Here is an 18,466-nt window from a genome sequence, read left to right as displayed (position 1 = left end):
GATGCAGCACCCAAAAAAACTCGTAGAAAGAAAATCTAATTCAATTAGGGTTTAGCAAAGTCGCTGACGTAAAAGTAAATGTGTGAAAGTAAGTTTTGATTGGATGTTGTTAATTTAGTTTACAAGACCCGTATGTCTGCTATTTGTAGTATAGGCTATGACTCATTATCGATTACGACTACATAATTTGCTAATAAAATATAAATTTTCTAAAACAAACTAGACTTGACACGTAACTTACATACGCGGCTCGCCAGCCCAATTCCACTCCATCGATCGCGATCCTCCTTCGGCCCATCTTGCTCACCCTGGCGATCTTTTGACAGGTTTCCAAAAAACGGGGTCTACAGAGGGTTTTGGTGATTAACAGGTAATGGGGATCGAAAGGTATGTTTTGATGATTACCAGGTAACGAGGATTGAATTGGTAATCCGCTGAGACACCTCCAATTACAAAACCATCAACTTTTTGGTAGTAAGGAGAGGGATGTGAGTAATTTGTTGAAGATGCAAGATGCTCCTGTTATATGCTAGGCAAAGCACGTTCATGCAGCTACAGGCTTGAGAAATGAGTTCCTAGCGAAACGTAATTCACCCACCTTCATATCTTAGCGTAAACTACGAATTTCGACATTATCTAAGCGGCATTATCTACCTTATGTGCACTTCTCCGTGAGGTGTAACCAACCAACCATTGCCAATTGCTGGTACAACCGTGCAAGACCGAAATAAGCCAGTAAACAGAGACAGCACATGAATGATTATTAACAGAATGAAATGAGAAAATTAAGCAAGGGTTTCCTGCAAGGTAAATAGGTAACAGCCGACTGCCGATACACCAATATATTTCCTTTAGTTGTTACTACTACAGTACTACTTGGCTGTACACGACACAAGATGATCCAAACCATCTGGGGCACGACGATGATGCTGCTGAGCCTCAACTCTAAACAAGCTAGGAGTGAGCTAAACATGGAGTAAAACCCTACCCTACAGCATGCTATGACGGGTTCAATTTGTCTAGTTGCTGAGGCAACTAACTATTATGCCTCAGGCCGGTATATATGCAAAAACTGAAGCTTGCCCTGGTTGGTAAAAGGGTGGCAATGCTACTAGTTTATTCCCTCAAACTTTGCGGCCTTTCCTGGCGGCGTTCAGTTGCTCCAGCAAGTCCTGTATGGTGGCAGATGCGTCCTGCCAAAGAGGAAGTCGAACGAAACGTTTGGAGCAACAATAAAGAAAAGGGTCATGCGGTGCTGCGACGTGCCACAAAAGAAACTGCTGTCACAGTTTGTTCACACTCACCTTCAGCTTCTTCCTCAGGCTCTCCTCTTCTTGGTCCCGACGATTTCTTTCTTCTGAGAAGATGTCAATCAATGCTTCTTGTTCCTTGGTTGCAGACTCGAGTTGTCGCTGCAAATCCTCCACCTGGAAGATAAAGGGAACAGAAAAGAGGCAAGCATATATTTATCCCAGGAGCACAATCTATTCTTATGAACCAAAGTCAGGGATATGATAAACATGAATGCTCGTACGTGCAGAAAGCAGTCACCAGTCATGGCATGGATTTAGGTATCATAAAAAGAGATATACTGTTATTTTACTGAGCAAACCAAAAACAATGAATTTGTAACATGGATGAGAAATCTAAGGTTAGCAAGCACATTAGTGTGAGGCATATAAACACAGAATTCAGTGGTACTCCTTTCCAAAATGTAAGATCATTTTAGTTTTGTTAAGTCGAACTTCTCAAATTTTGACCAAGTTTATAGAAAAAGCACTAACATCTACTGCACCAGATCAGTTTCATTAAATCCACCATGAATTATCTATTGTTCCATGTGCTATTCCACACCCTAGGTGTCGCTACACCTAACGAATTACTGAACAAATTCAGTAATAACTACTGCGCCCAATTACTGATAGTCTTACAGCAATTTAATTCAGTAACTTCTGGTCATTTGGTCAATAATTTGAACGTTGGGTGTAGAATAACCACTACACCTTAGATGTAGAATAGCATTGCTGTTGTTAGTTCATCTAATTTTAGATCCTATAAACTTGGTCAATGCTAGGTGAGTCTGAATCAGGACAACTAAAACGACCTACATATTGGAAGGGGGGTCTAGAAAATGTCCAGACACTAACAGGCAACAAAACTATAATCACAAGAAAACTAGACCCGAATTCACTGCAATAGAGTGGGCCGACTTGTTTTTTAGGTCAAGCAGAAAAGACAGAAGTGCATACCCTCTCTGTCAGAGACTTAATCTTGTCACGCTCCATCACAAGCTCTTGTGTCATCGATTCTTCCACAGCTGATAATCTGAGGAAAGAACATCATTAACAAGCCACCTTACTGCAGCTAGATAAACTAGAATATTGTTAACACATTGCAAGCATGCTCATTTAGTAGTTCCAGAAGCGTAAAATTTGTTTACTTGGGTGAAAATCTTAGATCCTCCTCTAAAAGGCGCTTTTAGGTATGCATCACAACGTTAAAGCAACTATCTCATTGCCCTAATCATTTTTTTTATAAAGTACATCCCTCTCCTAAGTCCTAATTAAGAGATCAAGTGGACCAGTGGTAGATAATACAAATGAATTGTCAGTTTGAAGTTTTTTCCTCGAAAGCGCCAGTTTGAAGTCTCAATTACTGAATGTCATGTGGACCATCAAAATCTCTTATACACGACTCTTAGTACCTATCCTATTTGAGCAAGGGGTCCCTTAACACAATTACACAAACTTGTTGCTAAATTTTGAAATCGTTCTCTCAACATCTGGACAACATGAAGTATGGTGAGACTGTGACAATGTGATCAATCTGATGCATTGGACTTCAATTAAATCCCACTGTCATCAACATATTAACTATAATGGTTGCCCAATCGTAACAAGAAAAATAGAAGCTGGATCCTGGTGATATTTACCTTTCCTTTAGTGATGAGTTTTCATCCCTTAATTTATTGATAACAGTCTCATACTCATCAATAGCATGCAGACCTCCATTACTCGTTCCATTTGGGTCCTGGGTAGTAAATATCAAACAGATAAAATTATGATGCTTTGACAAGATATTCAACAAGTCTAAAACAGGCAAGTAGCAATGTAGTACCACATGCAAAATTTGAAGTCTAAAACAGGCAAGTAGCAATGTGGTACCACAAGCAAAATTTGAAAGCATGCTGAATTTATCAGCGGTTAACAACAAATAAGTCTTACATCAAGCAGGCTATGTAGGAGTGCAACAGTATTAAATGATGAAAGCAATGTACCTGCAACCCATTAACTCACATGGCATATAGGGCATAAATCCATATTTAGTCCAATAGAAATATGATATGGCAACTATTCCTGTTAGCAAATAGGATCTGATCTGGTGCGCCTTTACTGGCTGCTACCGTGATCTCCTCTAGGATCTGATCTGGCACACCTGCCGTGATCTGCGTGGCTCACCACGCAAGGCAAGTCTCCGTGATTATCTCCAGGTAGTTTGTCTCTATAAGTCTGGCTAATCACGGGACCATTGCCTACATATGTACTGTGTACACCATCATGGAATACATCAATCATATTGCGTGATATTCCCTCTATCATGGTATCAAGAGACTGTCACATCCTGTGACCTCTCGCTTCCGCTCCACCCATCCACCGCCGCCGTTCATGGCGCCTCCACCTGCCCCCAGTGACCCGCTGGATCCCTCTGCCGCCGCGTTCGTCCAGAACACAGAGTCCGCCAAGGATTGCGAAGCCGCCGAACTTGCAGAGAAGCAGGCTGCCGCCGAATGTCAGGCCCTCGCAGACGCCGCCGCGGCCGCGGAGAAGGCGCCGCCGACGCTCGGGAACGCGTCCGGACGGCCCTCGCCGCCCTCGAACGCAAGCGCTGGCGTGATCTGGTGCTCCTTGCCCTGGAGCGCTACTTCCTGGACGAACAGTACAATCACATGGCGGCTCTCCTCAAGCGCTCCCGACCGCTCTCGACGTTCGACGAGGTCCGCAATGACCTCATTCTCGAAGAGCTCACCATCAACAAGACCCGTCCCTCGCCGTCTACTGCCATGACCTTGGATGCCACAGCGACCAAGTCGGGTGCGCCAGCCGCTGTTGTACCCTCGCCAGCGGTCTCTAGCTCCACCACCAAGGCCGGCACCTCCAAAAACAAGAACCGGCGCAAGACTGGGAACAAGGGCGGCACACCTTGGCCCTCCTTCTACAACCCCTGGACAGGCACCAAGATAATGTGGCCCGGTCCACAACAACAGAAGGGAGGCCCCTCGTCGCAGCACCAGCAGCCTCAAGGCGCACAGCAACAGCATGCGTTCCTTGCTGCCGGTGCCCCGTCCACGTCACCAGGCTTCGTCGGCTTCCCCGGCTACCCCAGCCTCCCCACCGCCATGCAGCTGCCGCAACAGCAGCTCCCGCTGCAGTTTCCACTGCTGACGCCGGCGCCGCAGCAGCAACAGCCGGCACCTGCCCCGACCTCCTCGACCTCCTGGAGTCGCTGGGGCGGCTCTTGGGACCAACAGTCGCTGGCCAGCTCCTTCAACACCATGACCCTTCAGCAGCCTCCCACCCCTACTGAATGGGTCATGGACTCTGGCGCCTCGAACCATCTGACACCCGACACCGGTAACATTTTCCTATTCCGTCCTCCACGTTCCACATATCCTTCATCAATCATTGTTGGCAATGGGTCCATTCTTCCTGTTACTACCACCAGTCATACTGTCATATCACGTCCTTTATATCTTAATAATGTTCTCGTTGCTCCACACATTATTAAGAATCTCATTTCTGTCAGACAGTTTACCAAAGATAATAACTGTTCCATTGAATTTGACCCCCTTGGCCTCCCTGTGAAGGATCTTCATTCTAGGAACGTGATCGTCAGGTGCAATAGTTCGGGGGCCCTTTATTCTCTGCATCCTACGGCGACTCACATGCCTGCACCATCTGCTCTTGTCGCCACCACTCCTGCCGCCGCCACCGACCTCTGGCACCGCCGTCTTGGCCATCCCGGCTACGATGTTATCTCCAGACTCAACAATACTTCTAGCATTTCATGTATTAGGAGCCATTGTGAGTCTGTTTGCCACACATGTCAATTGGGTCGCCATCGTTTGCCTTCTTCTAATTCCTCGTCTCGTGCCACTGCAAATTTTGATTTAATTCATTGTGATCTTTGAACATCACCCGTTGTAAGTGTGTCCAACTACAAGTATTATCTCAAAATTTTGGATGATTGTTCACATCACCTGTGGACCTTCCCCCTTCGTTTGAAATCCGAAACATATAGTACTTTGGCTAACTTCTTTTCCTATGTGCATACTCAGTTCGGCTACACCGTCAAGAGTATCCAGTGCGACAATGGCCGCGAGTTTGACAACTCATCCACGCGAGCTTTCTTTCTTACCCACGGTGTGCTCCTTCGCATGTCATGCCCCTACACCTCCTCCCAAAACGGCAAGGCAGAACGCATGATCCGTTCCACAAACAACATCATTTGCTGCCTCCTACTACATGTCGGCCTTCCTCGAAGGTATTGGGTCGAGGGGCTCCACACCGCCACCTACCTTCTCAATCATCTCCCCACCAAAACCCTCGAGTCTGGCACCCCCCACTTTGCCCTATTCGGTACCCATCCCGACTACACGCACCTGCGGGTGTTCGGTTGCGCGTGCTATCCTAACCTTTCAGCCATTGCACGCCATAAGCTCTCACCGTGCTCGGCTCGCTGTGTCCTCCTTGGGTATTCGTCCAATCACAAGGGTTACCGGTGTCTCGACCTCGTCTCCAACCGAATCCACATATCACGTCATGTGGTTTTCGACGAGGCCTCCTTTCCCTTTGCCGAGCGCTCCACGCCGCCGCCTTCTAATGATTTTGAGTTCCTTAATGAGTTCAAGGTACAGGTGTCCCATCGGACCTCCTACTCCCCAACTTGCAGGTTCCACATCTTCAGCAGCAGCCTCGGCTCTACCTCGCACGCCATGTGCGGCCTGGGCTTCTCCTGCGACCATGGCACCTGCGTCGACATGCCATGACTACCAGAGGGAAGCATGGCTTCCGCCAGCCCTACGCTGGTCTTCACTCTGTGCCCCCTGTGCAGCTCTCCCCGGTTCCCAAGAGCTTTTGGAGTGCACTGGCTGATCTTCACTGGCGAGCGGCCATGGAGGATGAGTACTCCGCTCTGCTCGGCAACAACACCTGGGAACTTGTTCCTCGTCCTCCCGGTGCCAACATCGTCATCGGCAAATGGATCTTTTGTCACAAGTTCCAGGCAAATGGCTCCTTGGATCGCTACAAGGCACGCTGGGTCCTTCGCGGATTCACACAGCGTCTTGGCGTCGATTAAGATGAAACCTTCAGCCCGGTTGTGAAGCCTGCTACAGTCTGGACCGTCCTCTCGCTTGCTCTCTCCAAGGATTGGCTTGTTCATCAGTTGGACGTCAAGAATGCCTTTCTCCACGGCACTCTATTGGAGACAGTATACTGCTCCCAACCGTGTGGCTTCGTCAATCCTCAGCATCCAGACTTTGTCTGCTGCCTCAACAAGTCCCTCTATGGCTTGAAGCAGGCGCCTCGGGCATGGTACAGTCGGTTTGCATCTCACTTACTGTCTTTGGGTTTCACTCAGATACATCCCTCTTCGTCTACAAGCACGGATCAGACACAGTTTACTTGCTGCTATATGTTGATGATATTGTGCTCACTGCATCCAGCAATCCTCTACTCCGTCAGATCATTAGTGTTCTGCAGTAGTTCGCCATGAAAGACTTAGGCCCTCTTCATCATTTTTTGGGAATTTCAGTTCAGCGCCGCCCTGATGGACTATTCATGTCTCAACAGCAGTACATTCTTGATGTCCTCCAGTGTGCCGGGTTATCAGATGCCAAGCCATGCATCCCACCTGTCGACACCAGTGCCAAGGTGTCCGCGGATACTGGACAGCCGGTTTCAGATGCAACTCAGTACTGCAGCCTTACTGGAGCTTTACAGTATATGACTTTCACTCGGCCTGACATCGCCTATGCAGTTCAACAGGTGTGTCTGCATATGCACGACCCTCGGGAGCCCCACTTGTCTGCTGTGAAGCGCATCTTGCGTTACCTGCGCAGCACCTTGGACCACGGTCTTCTCCTTCGTCGCTGCAGCCCCTCCTCCTCTGAACTAGTTGTATACTCCGATGCCGATTAGGCCGGCTGCCCAGATACTCGCAAGTCAACCTCCAGCTACGTTGTATTCCTGGGCGACAATTTGGTCTCATGGTCGTCCAAGCGCCAGAACACAGTATCTCGTTCAAGCGCTGAGGCTGAGTACAGGGCCATCGCTAATGGCGTCGCCGAAGCTTGTTGGATCCGCCAACTTCTTCATGAGCTCCATTAGCCCCTCACCCGCAGCACCCTTGTCTACTGCGACAACGTGAGTGCTGTATACTTGTCTTCAAACCCGGTTCAACATCAACGCATGAAGCATGTGGAGATCGATCTTCACTTCGTCCGTGAGCGTGTCTCTACTGGAGATGTCAGTGTTCTGCATGTACCTACAACATCCCAGTTCACCGACGTCTTCACCAAAGGCCTGCCACCTTCGGTGTTCGTTGAGTTCCAGTCCAGTCTGAATGTCGTTCCGGCCGACGTTCCGACTGCGGGGGGGTGTTAGCAAATAGGATCTGATCTGGTGCGCCTTTACTGGCTGCTACCGTGATCTCTAGGATCTGATCTGGCATACCTGCCATGATCTCCGTGCTCATCACGCAAGGCAAGTCTCCGTGATTATCTCCAGGTAGTTTGTTTCTATAAGCCTGACTAATTACGGGACCATTGCCTACATATGTACTATGTACACCATCATGGAATACATCAATCATATTGTGTGATATTCCCTCTATTAATTCCATCGGAGGACTGCCACATGTTCCAGAAATTTTCTATGACCTCTTATGGAAAGAATAGTAGCGTTATCATGTGCGATTCAGCAAGAAAACAATACGGACCACCCCAAATTTAAGGGCCAGTTTGGTAGAGCTCCACCTGATTCTGATTCTCTATGGGAGCTGATTCTCTGAGAGAAGCGATTCCCTAGCTTAAAGTGATTCTCTAAGATTCTCTAAGATTAACTTTATGAAAAACAGATCTAGTGTGAGAAGTGAATTAGGAGAAACTACTTATTTCAGCTCCTAGCTCCTCAGTTCATTTTGGAGAATCACTCCACAGAATCAGTATAGAATCACTGTGCAGTTTATATTACCAAACTCAAAGAAAACTAGCATTTCACCTAAACCAAGCTATAGTAATGCTAAAAAGTGAAGACCACAGAGTGTATCAACAGAAAGCAAAGACAGAAGGATACAGGTTATTATGGCAAACAGGGGTAAGAAGCTTCCATGCTTAATCTATCTACTATTTCTAAAGCAAGCAATGATTCCACAGTCCGTCAATCGGAACATGAATAAATCAATTGAAATCCTAATTGGAACCCAAACAAATCAATTCAAATCCCAATCAGAACCCTGACAATCAATAGCTCGCGCAGTCACGGCACGGCTTGTACTCGGAGTGAAAGAGCACAAAATTGATGGTCTCATATAGGTCTAGGTAAAATTTACATTACCCGTAGCAACGCATGGGCACTATGCTAGTACGATATAAACGACTCTTGAAAGCTGCATAAAACATAATGCTCTAGAAGCACAGCACGGCCCCAGTTATCATTTGTAAATGGGAAGTTAAGCATGTAGTTAAGTATAATTGAACATTAACAGAAGGAAATTACCATCGATTGTGATTTAGTTCTGAACCTGTCTCTTTCGGTTAGTCCACTGGATGGTGTTGTCAAACCAATACTTCCATTTTGAAACTTCGAAGATGGAGTGCCCACAAACTCAGAATCACTGCTGTCGCTATCTGGTAGCCCATGTAGTATTGACTTAGCAGATCGTTTAGCCCTTGCAGACTTCTCAGCTCTCTGCTGGATACCAAATGATGTGACTGCTTTCCCACTCTTTTTACTATTCTGGAAATGTTTTGAATGTGTGTAACCTTTCCCAGAATGATAGGGTGATGGTTGTGCACTTGCGGTGTTTTCTGGAAAATTTTCTGTCCAAAATAGAAGAGATAATTGGCATGCTTGCGGTACCTTGCGCATATGTAAAACAAATTCAAATAAAAACAACAGAGATGACATACAAAACATATTGCTATAGAGGTTGTTTTTGGATTTTGCTGATAATGCATGAATAGAAGAACCATTAACGCAAACTCTAAAAAAATGGCAAACATAATTCGTTGAAAGAAGAAAAAATAGTTCTGATTACAATAGTCCACAGATAGCATACTCAACTTGCTTGGGAATCAGGACTAAGGGTTTTGTTGTTATTTTAATTATTTGTTGCTTTACAAGAATAGTTATTGTTTCACTTATCCGGAAAACTCTTGCAACTTTCGAATATTTCGCCAAGTAGGCACTAATACTTTGGAGTGGTATCTCTATTTCATGCCTATTCTTTTGGCACGACTGGTACTATGTTATTATATTTTAAAGGCGCAATTTTATAGTTTATGTTTGGACAACTGTTTCTTTTCAAAACATTCGATGGGAGCTTATTTGGTAGCTATACCTCCCCTGGTCCAACAGAGCTGTTTGTCACAAACGGGTAGGTCTGAGCCCATTTGTAAGTGGCAAAAAGTCTGCAGATCTAACAACTTCTTGATTGATAGGACCAAAATAAAACAAGACATGAAAGTTGAGGAACCAAAAGAGGACCAATGTATTTGCACCCAAAAAAGGAAGCAGAAAAAAGCTAAAAGTTTAGAGGCCCAAGACAAGTAGCTCTCTGTTTCTAGTCACTCTAAAGCGATGGCAGTCAACAAGTTATAAATTACCTTTCTACTCCCTCCATTCCAAACTATAGGTCATTTTGGCTTTTCTAAACATAACGTGTATTTTTTAACCTCAGCCTGAAATAGGTCCCGGCCCACCCCGGACTGATCTCACATGGGTTACGGTATAGGTTACGGCACCCCTGTGTCCCTGTGTAAGGGTGGAGCAGGGGTTTGGGGGTTTATGGGTCTGCGTGAGAGGTTTTCTTCTTACATAATGCTCGAGGGCCGGCTTTCCCCTCTCAGGTCGAGTTTTTTTTTCTAGACATAACTTGTACTTAGGTGCATAGCAAATGCTATGTTTCTAGAAAAGACCTATAATTTGGAATGGAGGGAATAGCAATTAAGTATGCAGAGAGTTAGTAAGCTAAAATGCTCTCAACAAGTCACAGCATAGTCAATCCAGCATTATCCTGATATTACCTTCCTCCTCTCCTGCCTCAGAGTTTCTGCCAGGTCGCAGTTGAGCATATCCTATTCGATGAGCATTCCCGGACCTATCAGAAAGAAATAATGATGAATGTTGAGAATTAGACTGACACTTCATATACAACTTGGTATGCCAACAGGATGTTAGGGCATGTTTGGAATCACACCCCTACTTCGCCGTAGCTAGTTTGACTGTGGTTTGACCAGAAAACAGCTAGCAAAGCCAGAGCTGGTTCAGGCAGCCCAATAGTTGGCATTAACCAAAACGACCTCCCGAGGACATGGCCAGTGCATTCTAGCTGGGCGGACTCAAGCGTTCATCTAAACGTCCCCTTACTACCAATATATATTATTATGCCAAATGGCCTCAAGATGAACGAAAAACATCAGTTACAAAACATACCAGTAATCCTTCTGCATTTGAACTAATCGTGTTTCAAGTCTTTGCAGAAGTGTTGTGCGCTCAAAGTCCTGCTTATCATGAGCTGGCTCTATGAAGTTTGCCTCAAGTACACCTGCAGTGTAAATTGATCATTACTAAAATTTTGAACTCAATATACATAGAAGACTATAGAAACCAGAGCAAGGAAGAGGACCTACCTATGACACCACGGCCACCACTTCCAGCAGCAGTCCATACTCTCCAGAAAGGCTAAAAAACACTCATGTTAGCTAATTGATAAACATCATGTGAAGTACTACCAAGAAGTATGAAAGAAACAGAATACAGGTAAACACAACTGAATGAGGCCAACCAATGACTATACTATTGGAAGTAGATACTAAAAGGGCGTTCCCAGTGCCATAGGCTTCCCGCACTGCACGGGGTCTGGGGAAGGGTTGTTTTAAGCGACAAGCCTTTCCCGCACAAATATGCAGAGAGTGGGGCTCGAATCCAGGACCTTCCGGTTACAGACGGTAGGCTCAACCGCTGCACCAGGCCCGCCCTTTTAGTATTAATTATTAATTATTAATTAGGAAAATGGCCAAAAAGATGGAGCATTTGGGTTATGAAGCAAAGGCATACAGTTACAGAAGGGAGATTTATTAAGTGTACTGAAGGAATTTTTTAATTTACAAAATACTGATAACTAACAAAGTATGTGTTCTACTAGCATCATTAACCATTGATACATCAAAAACATACCAAAGCAGTGGTAAATCAATAATTATAAATTATAATGGAAGCAGAACTACAAAAGAAAAATAATACCTTTATCAAACGGTTCTGGTGGTATACATTAAATCCTTGAACATCAATATGATGTTTTGCATCTTTTACAAACCCAATTGTAACATCAGCTACCATCTGGACAAAAGAAGATCTTCAAGTCATAATCAGCACCAATACATAATCAGCATTAAGAAAAAAGGTTTTCAAGTCATAGATGTTTACATTTGAATCCTTTGGATGTCCGTTAGGTGCAACTGGCCTGTATGTAACCTCTTTTTTCAGCATCATATCAGTCACAATATTATGGTGTTCAATCTCTTTTCCACGTAAAATCATTTGGAAGTAATTTGGAAGTCGAAGATACAAAATTGATGCGTAACTCTGCAAAAGTTTTACGAGCCATTCTTAGCAAGCATATCTAAATGCAACACCCATTAGAACTGAAACTAACATTCTTTTAAATAACATGCAGAAAAATATGATTTTTCAACCAAGGAGAATGCAAAGAAGGAAAATAGTTCTGGATTGTGAGGATTGCACTTAAACCATCTCTAAATATCCTGAAAACAATGTTGATCCGCAAACCAAAGGGGCTACTGTGATACTATATCCTGGATAAAACTGCACAGATTCAAGAGATGCTACTTCTAAGCAATCCGCAGTACTAAGAGATTTTTTTTTTCAAATTGATCAAATGCAAATGCATATATTCATGTTCGTGGGCGTGCAATAATACTGATATTTTAGTTATGTTTAATTCTTTTATGCCCAGAGTGGATATTAAAGATCAATTAGGTGCCCATGGTCTCTTGCCATGCCCCTGACTTGCCTTGGATGCATATGGTATCAACCATGGGCAACTGCATCAGTACGGTGTGCTAAGGCATGGCCTCAGGGCAAAGGCAGTTCCAGATGCCAGGCAGGAGCATGAATGTAAAAAAGGAAGGAAAAGTAGGAAGCAACGGAAAGGGGGGACCAAAATTTTATTATATTAAGAGTACGAGAGGGGGAACGAAAGGGTTAAAGAGAGAGACTGCAAGTCTTCCTAAACTGCTCCAAGCCTCACTTCTGCAGTGCTCAGCCTCATCCTCATGCTCAACTCCTCTGCCTCTGCACTCAAATCTGTGTTTGCCCTTCCCTCATACGAAATTTGCGTGCATACGCATTCTGTCATTCCTCTGCATTCATTTTTCTGCTCTGATTTTTATTTGCTTTGATTTACTGGTGCTACAGAGATGCTGACAATAGATAGTGAATTATTGTGCTTATGACAACATTAAGCTACTCCCTTGGTGAAATAAACAGATAGTTAAGCATCGTCATATGCAGTGGTACTAAGTGCTGACTAAATTTGTTGCCATGTCTGGCCCTAACACGAACATGCTTTATGCCCTAGGCAGTATGATGGTGATTGGGAACCGCATGCTGCCTTGTCACCTTCGCGAACATACCTGAACACCTCAATAAATTTGGGCAGAATACCTGAACATAAAATGACATGCACATCATCCTAATTCCTAAGTCTTCTTATTTACAAGATGCCATAGAAGGAAGAAATTATCAACGCATTAATTTGGGCAGAAGCACTAGGTATTCATAGTTCACACACACACCAGAAACATGAGCAGAGCATTTATGTTCAGTTTCATTTGATCAGAACAGAACTGTCCACTTCTAAAAAAAAAGAACTGAACTGTCCAAGTCACTGCTAAATCAGTAAAATAAAGGGGGGATGCAGTAAAGAACAATTTTCCATGAAAACAAATCTACATAAGATAAATCTAAACTTAAGACACTTTCGTGATTAATAGCAAAAGGTGATGAGGTTATGACTACCAGACATCAATTACATACATGACTTCATCAATTTACTAACAAATACTGTCCGCATACATCCAACTTACCCTCAAGGAATGCCTGTATGTGAGGTAATGCTTGGAGTTTGGGAACTGCTTTGCCATCTCGATATTTTTCTCATCACGGTTACCACCTCTGAGTTGAATATCCTGCCATGTCAGACATCACTAGAAATCACAAGGGAGCCGCTTAATTAGAATGTTGTACAGCCTTTGGACACTGGAACTTACATGTACATCAGCATCAAAATCAAGCTCCAAGTCCCCTTGGTCATCCTCCCAAAGATTGTAAATAATAATACGCGTCCCTTGTTCTTTCATTAGACTAAACTGCAGTAGCCATTTGGAATACTATAAGATGTAGTGCATTCTAAAAGTAAAATAAGATACATACAATTAACATTTAGAGGATGAAAATTTGATGGATCGTGGCACTACAGAAATCAGACTGACAGAACAGCATCACCCATTCTAGGGCAGGCGCACTGTTCATATGCGTCTACTGTGCACTGCTTGGTGCAATTGACCATGGCCCTAGGATTAGATTTATTAATTAGAGATAAGATAAGGTTGAGTTGGTACTTTAACTCTAGAGGTTGGTTTCTTAGAAGCCAAGTCACCCAGCTATATAAGTATGGGATTATATCGTAATTAATCAAGAAAGAAGAATATCAATATATTAGGGTTAGGCCTTTTATCACTGCCCTTGTGGTGCTGCTGCCGGGCGTTGGCATGGTCACTCTACTTGAGTTCAGGGCCATCTAACCTTTGTCAAAGACACATTTTCTCTAAATACGATTCCACAGCCTATGTACATCACGAATCCACTACTTTTGACTTGCAGCAAGCACACTTATAGTTTGCTATAAGGTTCTTAAAGCACTATGGCATCCTATGGCAACTTGGGTGTAGGTGACAAGGTGTAACTAGGCACGCTACATATACTAGTCATCTAGGCGACGCCATACGAACCTTGGTTTTCAATATTTTTCTATTATTTGACCATGAATGAGGACAAATACTCATAAATATCATTGTGCAAACAAGCAATCGCTGTAGTACTTCATCGAACAAAGTTAGATAGACAACGTTTTTTTCTCCAAAGCAAGCACTAGGAAAAGAAAAGCCTTGAGAAACTGCACAGCATGATTGCACATGTCCTCAACTATACCTGTTCAAGTAATTCTGCTTCAGTTGAATATGGAGACCATGTAATGATAGTTCGTAAGCTTGTATTCCAATCATCAAATGTAGTTCGGACCATTCTTTCCCAACCTTGTTTATATTCATAATCAATCTGAAAGTGCGCAATAAGATATGTCAGGTTGTGGTGGTCTCTTTAAGGTCAAGAAGCTGATTGTGTGCCTCAAAATAAAAGGACTGCCTGCCAACTTCTAGATACAACATACTGAATGTCCAGCAAATTATTCTTCACAGAAAATAATAATCGAATAACAACCTATGTCTGTCAAAAATATATATTCTGTTCAGAAGACAACTAATACAGTGATTTTTCAGAACATATGATAAATAATTCAAGAATTAAGAAATTCATGACGGGACAGAAACTACCATTGGAACAATTATGTCCTCTTTGCCAGTGCTCCTAAGAAATGTATAAGATAGCATGCCAATGCTTTGAGTAGGCCTTCGTGTCAACCAGAAGTAATAAGTAAAAAGGTGTCAGTTTGTTGACAACGCTAAATGTGTCAAGGTATAAAAACACAAGTCCAAGGAAATAAAAATAAAAATAAGTATGAATAATTACATTGAAAAGGAAAAGAACCACAAGTTGTTTGCTAAAATCCCAACCATTTAACACAAGCCGCCATACGAATGCAGTCAACATATTCTTCCAACTACAAAGTACCCCGTCCTTTCCTCACTATGTGTTGTCTTTGACTCTCACTTACCACTGCTTCTTATCATGTGTTTGTAAAATTAAGTACTGAAATACTGATGCCATTTTTACATAGCCAATCTAAGTTGCTTCTAATTGCAATGTGTTAGTCATTGGAGCTGGAAAGTTCTCCAAAAACATTGCTATTTGGGATAGTAAAATCCACCATATTGTTTCACTAGGAGAGTATAAATCTTGAACAGACAGCTAATTTAAACAGGTATATTTCTGTGCTATCAAGATTATATATACCATCCACAAAGAAAGATCATATAAACCAAACAAAAAGAAGTGATTTGTGTCTCCTATTTTGTCTAAATACACAATAATCGTGAGAACAGGCATCTTCAGGTATATGTTGCTACATTGCAAGTCAGATAAATCTGGGCCAGAACCTTTTGCCTGATTTTCCACGACTACGGGAGAAAACTAAAACATCAGCACCAAGCCTCATCGTACTTGTCTTGAAACCATTACCATCTACAAGGCAGCAAATTAAGGACATTGAATGCATCAAACTTCAACCAAATATTTTATGGGTTTATGACAACTTATTCTTCAAAACTTACATTGCCCAATAGTACCAGCAATTTTGCTCTTAGCAGAATAACCCAAGGACATGCACTGCCTCATTTTATCGGGGTCCATGCCACCACCATCATCTTCACAGTAATTAGCAAGAAAAACATCAGTTATAGCATGGTTACCTGAATGCTATCAGTGGCTCCACTATTGTACTCATATCTTCTGATAGTTGTATAATTGTATTGTAGACTTCCTATGTGCCAATCTAATATCTATTGCATACAGGTTCAAAAATAGCAATGCTGATTGTTATTTATAGTGAGTTCATTCAAGAAAATGCCGATTACAGTGTTCTGCAGAAGTATAAACGCTTTATGTGCTAAATTTAGCTTATTGCTACTTAATTGGTAAGTAGGGAAAATCTCGAATAGCATTCAATGTACACTTCTAACACGTGAGGTACGAAATATTGTATAGCTGACTCCACATCAACATGTGAAATCAATACAACAAGACAAGTCAAGAGATCTGCCAAATTCAAAGGATAGGATCTGTCTTTGGTAGTAGATAATTGGTAGTAGGATCTACCACCTCCACATTGGATGATTTTGCAGATTGGTTTAAGCACACATATGCATGTCTATTGTCTAATGGAGGATACCTTTGCTTAGGATGAAATCATTGAGACACATGATATTCATATGACCTTGTGATGATTGTTTATTTAAATGCATTGGAATATGAGCACTCTGCTAATATGAACTAAAATCCAAAAATATAAAAGATCAGTACAGTCTGATGCAATATGCTCAACTTTTAAATTACACTTATCTGTTATATCAACATATAAGTTGATACTCGGTTCTTTTTTAGCATAGTTTTTATTCAGTACTACCATGAAAAGAACTTAGAAAGAGGCATGTTTATTCTGTTACTTGTTACAGGTGACAAAATTGTTACTTCTCAAGCCAACAGAAATAATCATCTCAGCGACATATATGTCAACAATGCAACTTAATGCAAGATATAACAAAGTTATGCACCTTCAACAAGAAGCATTCTGGACTTGTCTTTGTCACTGTCTTTACTGTTCTCTAACATGTCTATGTTCACATAGGTAGCTCCATTTACGACCTTCAAAAGAACAGATACTCAATAACCGTAAAAGGATTCGGTGATAAAAAGAAGAACAACTGATATTTCTATTTAACCTAACCTCATCAAGAGAATTGTCCAGCAGCTCAGCCAAAGCTGCAATATCATACACATGTTAACCAAATAATATAGCAATACACAGCTGAGTGGTATGTCTGGACTCTGATTCAGCATGTTATAAGATAGGAATAAGGCGAAATGAAGAGGCAGACCATACCCCCTAGAGCCCACTTGTGACTTGTTGCATTTGAGTGCAGAAATCTAGGATGCACCCGAACATGATCCATTCCAGATGCTGAAACGAGAAATTGGTGAGAACACAAATATATCCATTGAAAGACAACTAGAAACATCACACAGACAAATAACAAACAACAGCAATGATAGTGCACGCCATTCAATACAAGTGAATCATTGCATTTCACCATGGAAATCTAATATCAGAAAAATCAGCAGCCACAAATCATTCTATACTTTGCATTTGGAGACTTATGATCCGACCTGGGATTCCCCACACATGACTAGCGAGGTCAATACTCATTCTGCATTGTCATTAAAAGTAATAAATCCATTGCAAAGCTCTAGATACAAGGCCATTATTTCTTTCCCCACTCATTGCCGTTCAGAAGCAAATTAAGAAAGCAGTAATGTTGCAAATATTTGAAGACATCGGATCGAATGATTTTCTGGATTAAAGAACCGCCCTCGGATTCTTAAGAGGAACACTATTACACTAATCCCACGAAAGGGGGTGAATGCATAAGGGTTTAGTATCAGTCTATCAGATAGTACCTGACGGCTGCGGCACCCCATCCCCGATCGGCTTCCCGTCGTAGTCCCCGGCCTTCCAGAACTGCTTCGTCGCGCACGCTGCCGGAACCACCGGCCGCGGCGGCGGGATCGGCTCGAGGAACCCGCGGGGCACGGCGATGGCCGCCGAAACCCTAGCCCGCTTCCCCGCCGAACCGTCCCCTCCCGCGCCCCGCGCCCTCTTGCCGCCCTCGCCGTCGGAATCGGAGTCGCTGCTGCTAAGATCGATCACCGCCGCCGGTGCCGCGCTGGGCATCCCACTGGTGCCCCCCGCCGCGGCCGCCGCCGGCGCCCGGGGCAGGGGGCCGCGGTCCTCCGCCGCCTCGGTTTTCACCACCGGTGGGCTCATGAGCGATCTCGAGAAGTTCGAGGTATCCATCTGTAAATTTCTTGCCCTCTTTTTTATTGCAATTTTCCTTTTCCTCTCCTTGCCCACGGGTTTGTATTTGGCACCGGCACGCGCTCCAGGACGCCGTACAGAAGGCCTATCGGTCGGTATCGGATGTGCGTGCATTCACCGACATGTGGGTCCTGCCCACGGGCCTACATGTCAGTTTGTAGACGCGTAGGTGCACTGAGAGTCTGGAAAGCGCCTTTGGAGACGAGTAGGCAAACGCAAGACCCATTTTTGGGGTTTGGGTCATGCCCAGTGAAGTCGAGAGAATGCATATTCTATTCGTCTCCAACAACAGCACCCATTCTCCGCTAGCTATCCCCATCTCCATGCTGGCGCC

General features: G+C 43.5%; 1 protein-coding gene across 1 annotated transcript; it reads right to left on the bottom strand.

Moving 5' to 3' along the window:
* Positions 1-760: 760 nt before the first annotated feature.
* LOC120681888 (protein MICRORCHIDIA 7-like) lies at positions 761-18,136 on the bottom strand. The gene is made up of 20 exons (XM_039963547.1): positions 17,715-18,136; positions 17,140-17,217; positions 16,984-17,018; positions 16,811-16,901; positions 15,812-15,904; positions 15,638-15,722; positions 14,915-14,990; positions 14,514-14,639; positions 13,574-13,672; positions 13,391-13,492; positions 11,709-11,867; positions 11,526-11,621; positions 10,913-10,964; positions 10,716-10,827; positions 10,307-10,380; positions 8,778-9,100; positions 2,933-3,030; positions 2,250-2,325; positions 1,305-1,427; positions 761-1,193 (listed from the first exon to the last, which is right to left on the bottom strand). The coding sequence occupies exons 1-20, from the start codon at positions 18,109-18,111 to the stop codon at positions 1,125-1,127; spliced, it is 2,364 nt and encodes a 787-aa protein (XP_039819481.1). The 5' UTR covers positions 18,112-18,136; the 3' UTR covers positions 761-1,124.
* Between the last annotated feature and the right edge of the window lie 330 nt (positions 18,137-18,466).

The sequence above is a fragment of the Panicum virgatum genome, chromosome 7N (genome assembly GCF_016808335.1).
Source record: "Panicum virgatum strain AP13 chromosome 7N, P.virgatum_v5, whole genome shotgun sequence".
NCBI lineage: Eukaryota > Viridiplantae > Streptophyta > Magnoliopsida > Poales > Poaceae > Panicum > Panicum virgatum.
Note: the sequence above shows the minus strand (reverse complement) of the source record. Positions and strands in the feature narration are given on the sequence as shown.

Coding starts and splice junctions, on each gene's coding strand:
- LOC120681888 (XM_039963547.1), bottom strand. CDS start 18,111: ATGGATACCTCGAACTTCTCGAGATCGCTCATGAGCCCACCGGTGGTG. Junction 17,218..17,714: donor TGGGGTGCCGCAGCCGTCAG/GTACTATCTGAT, acceptor TTCTCGTTTCAG/CATCTGGAATGGATCATGTT. Junction 15,723..15,811: donor TGCTGGTACTATTGGGCAAT/GTAAGTTTTGAA, acceptor GCTGCCTTGTAG/ATGGTAATGGTTTCAAGACA.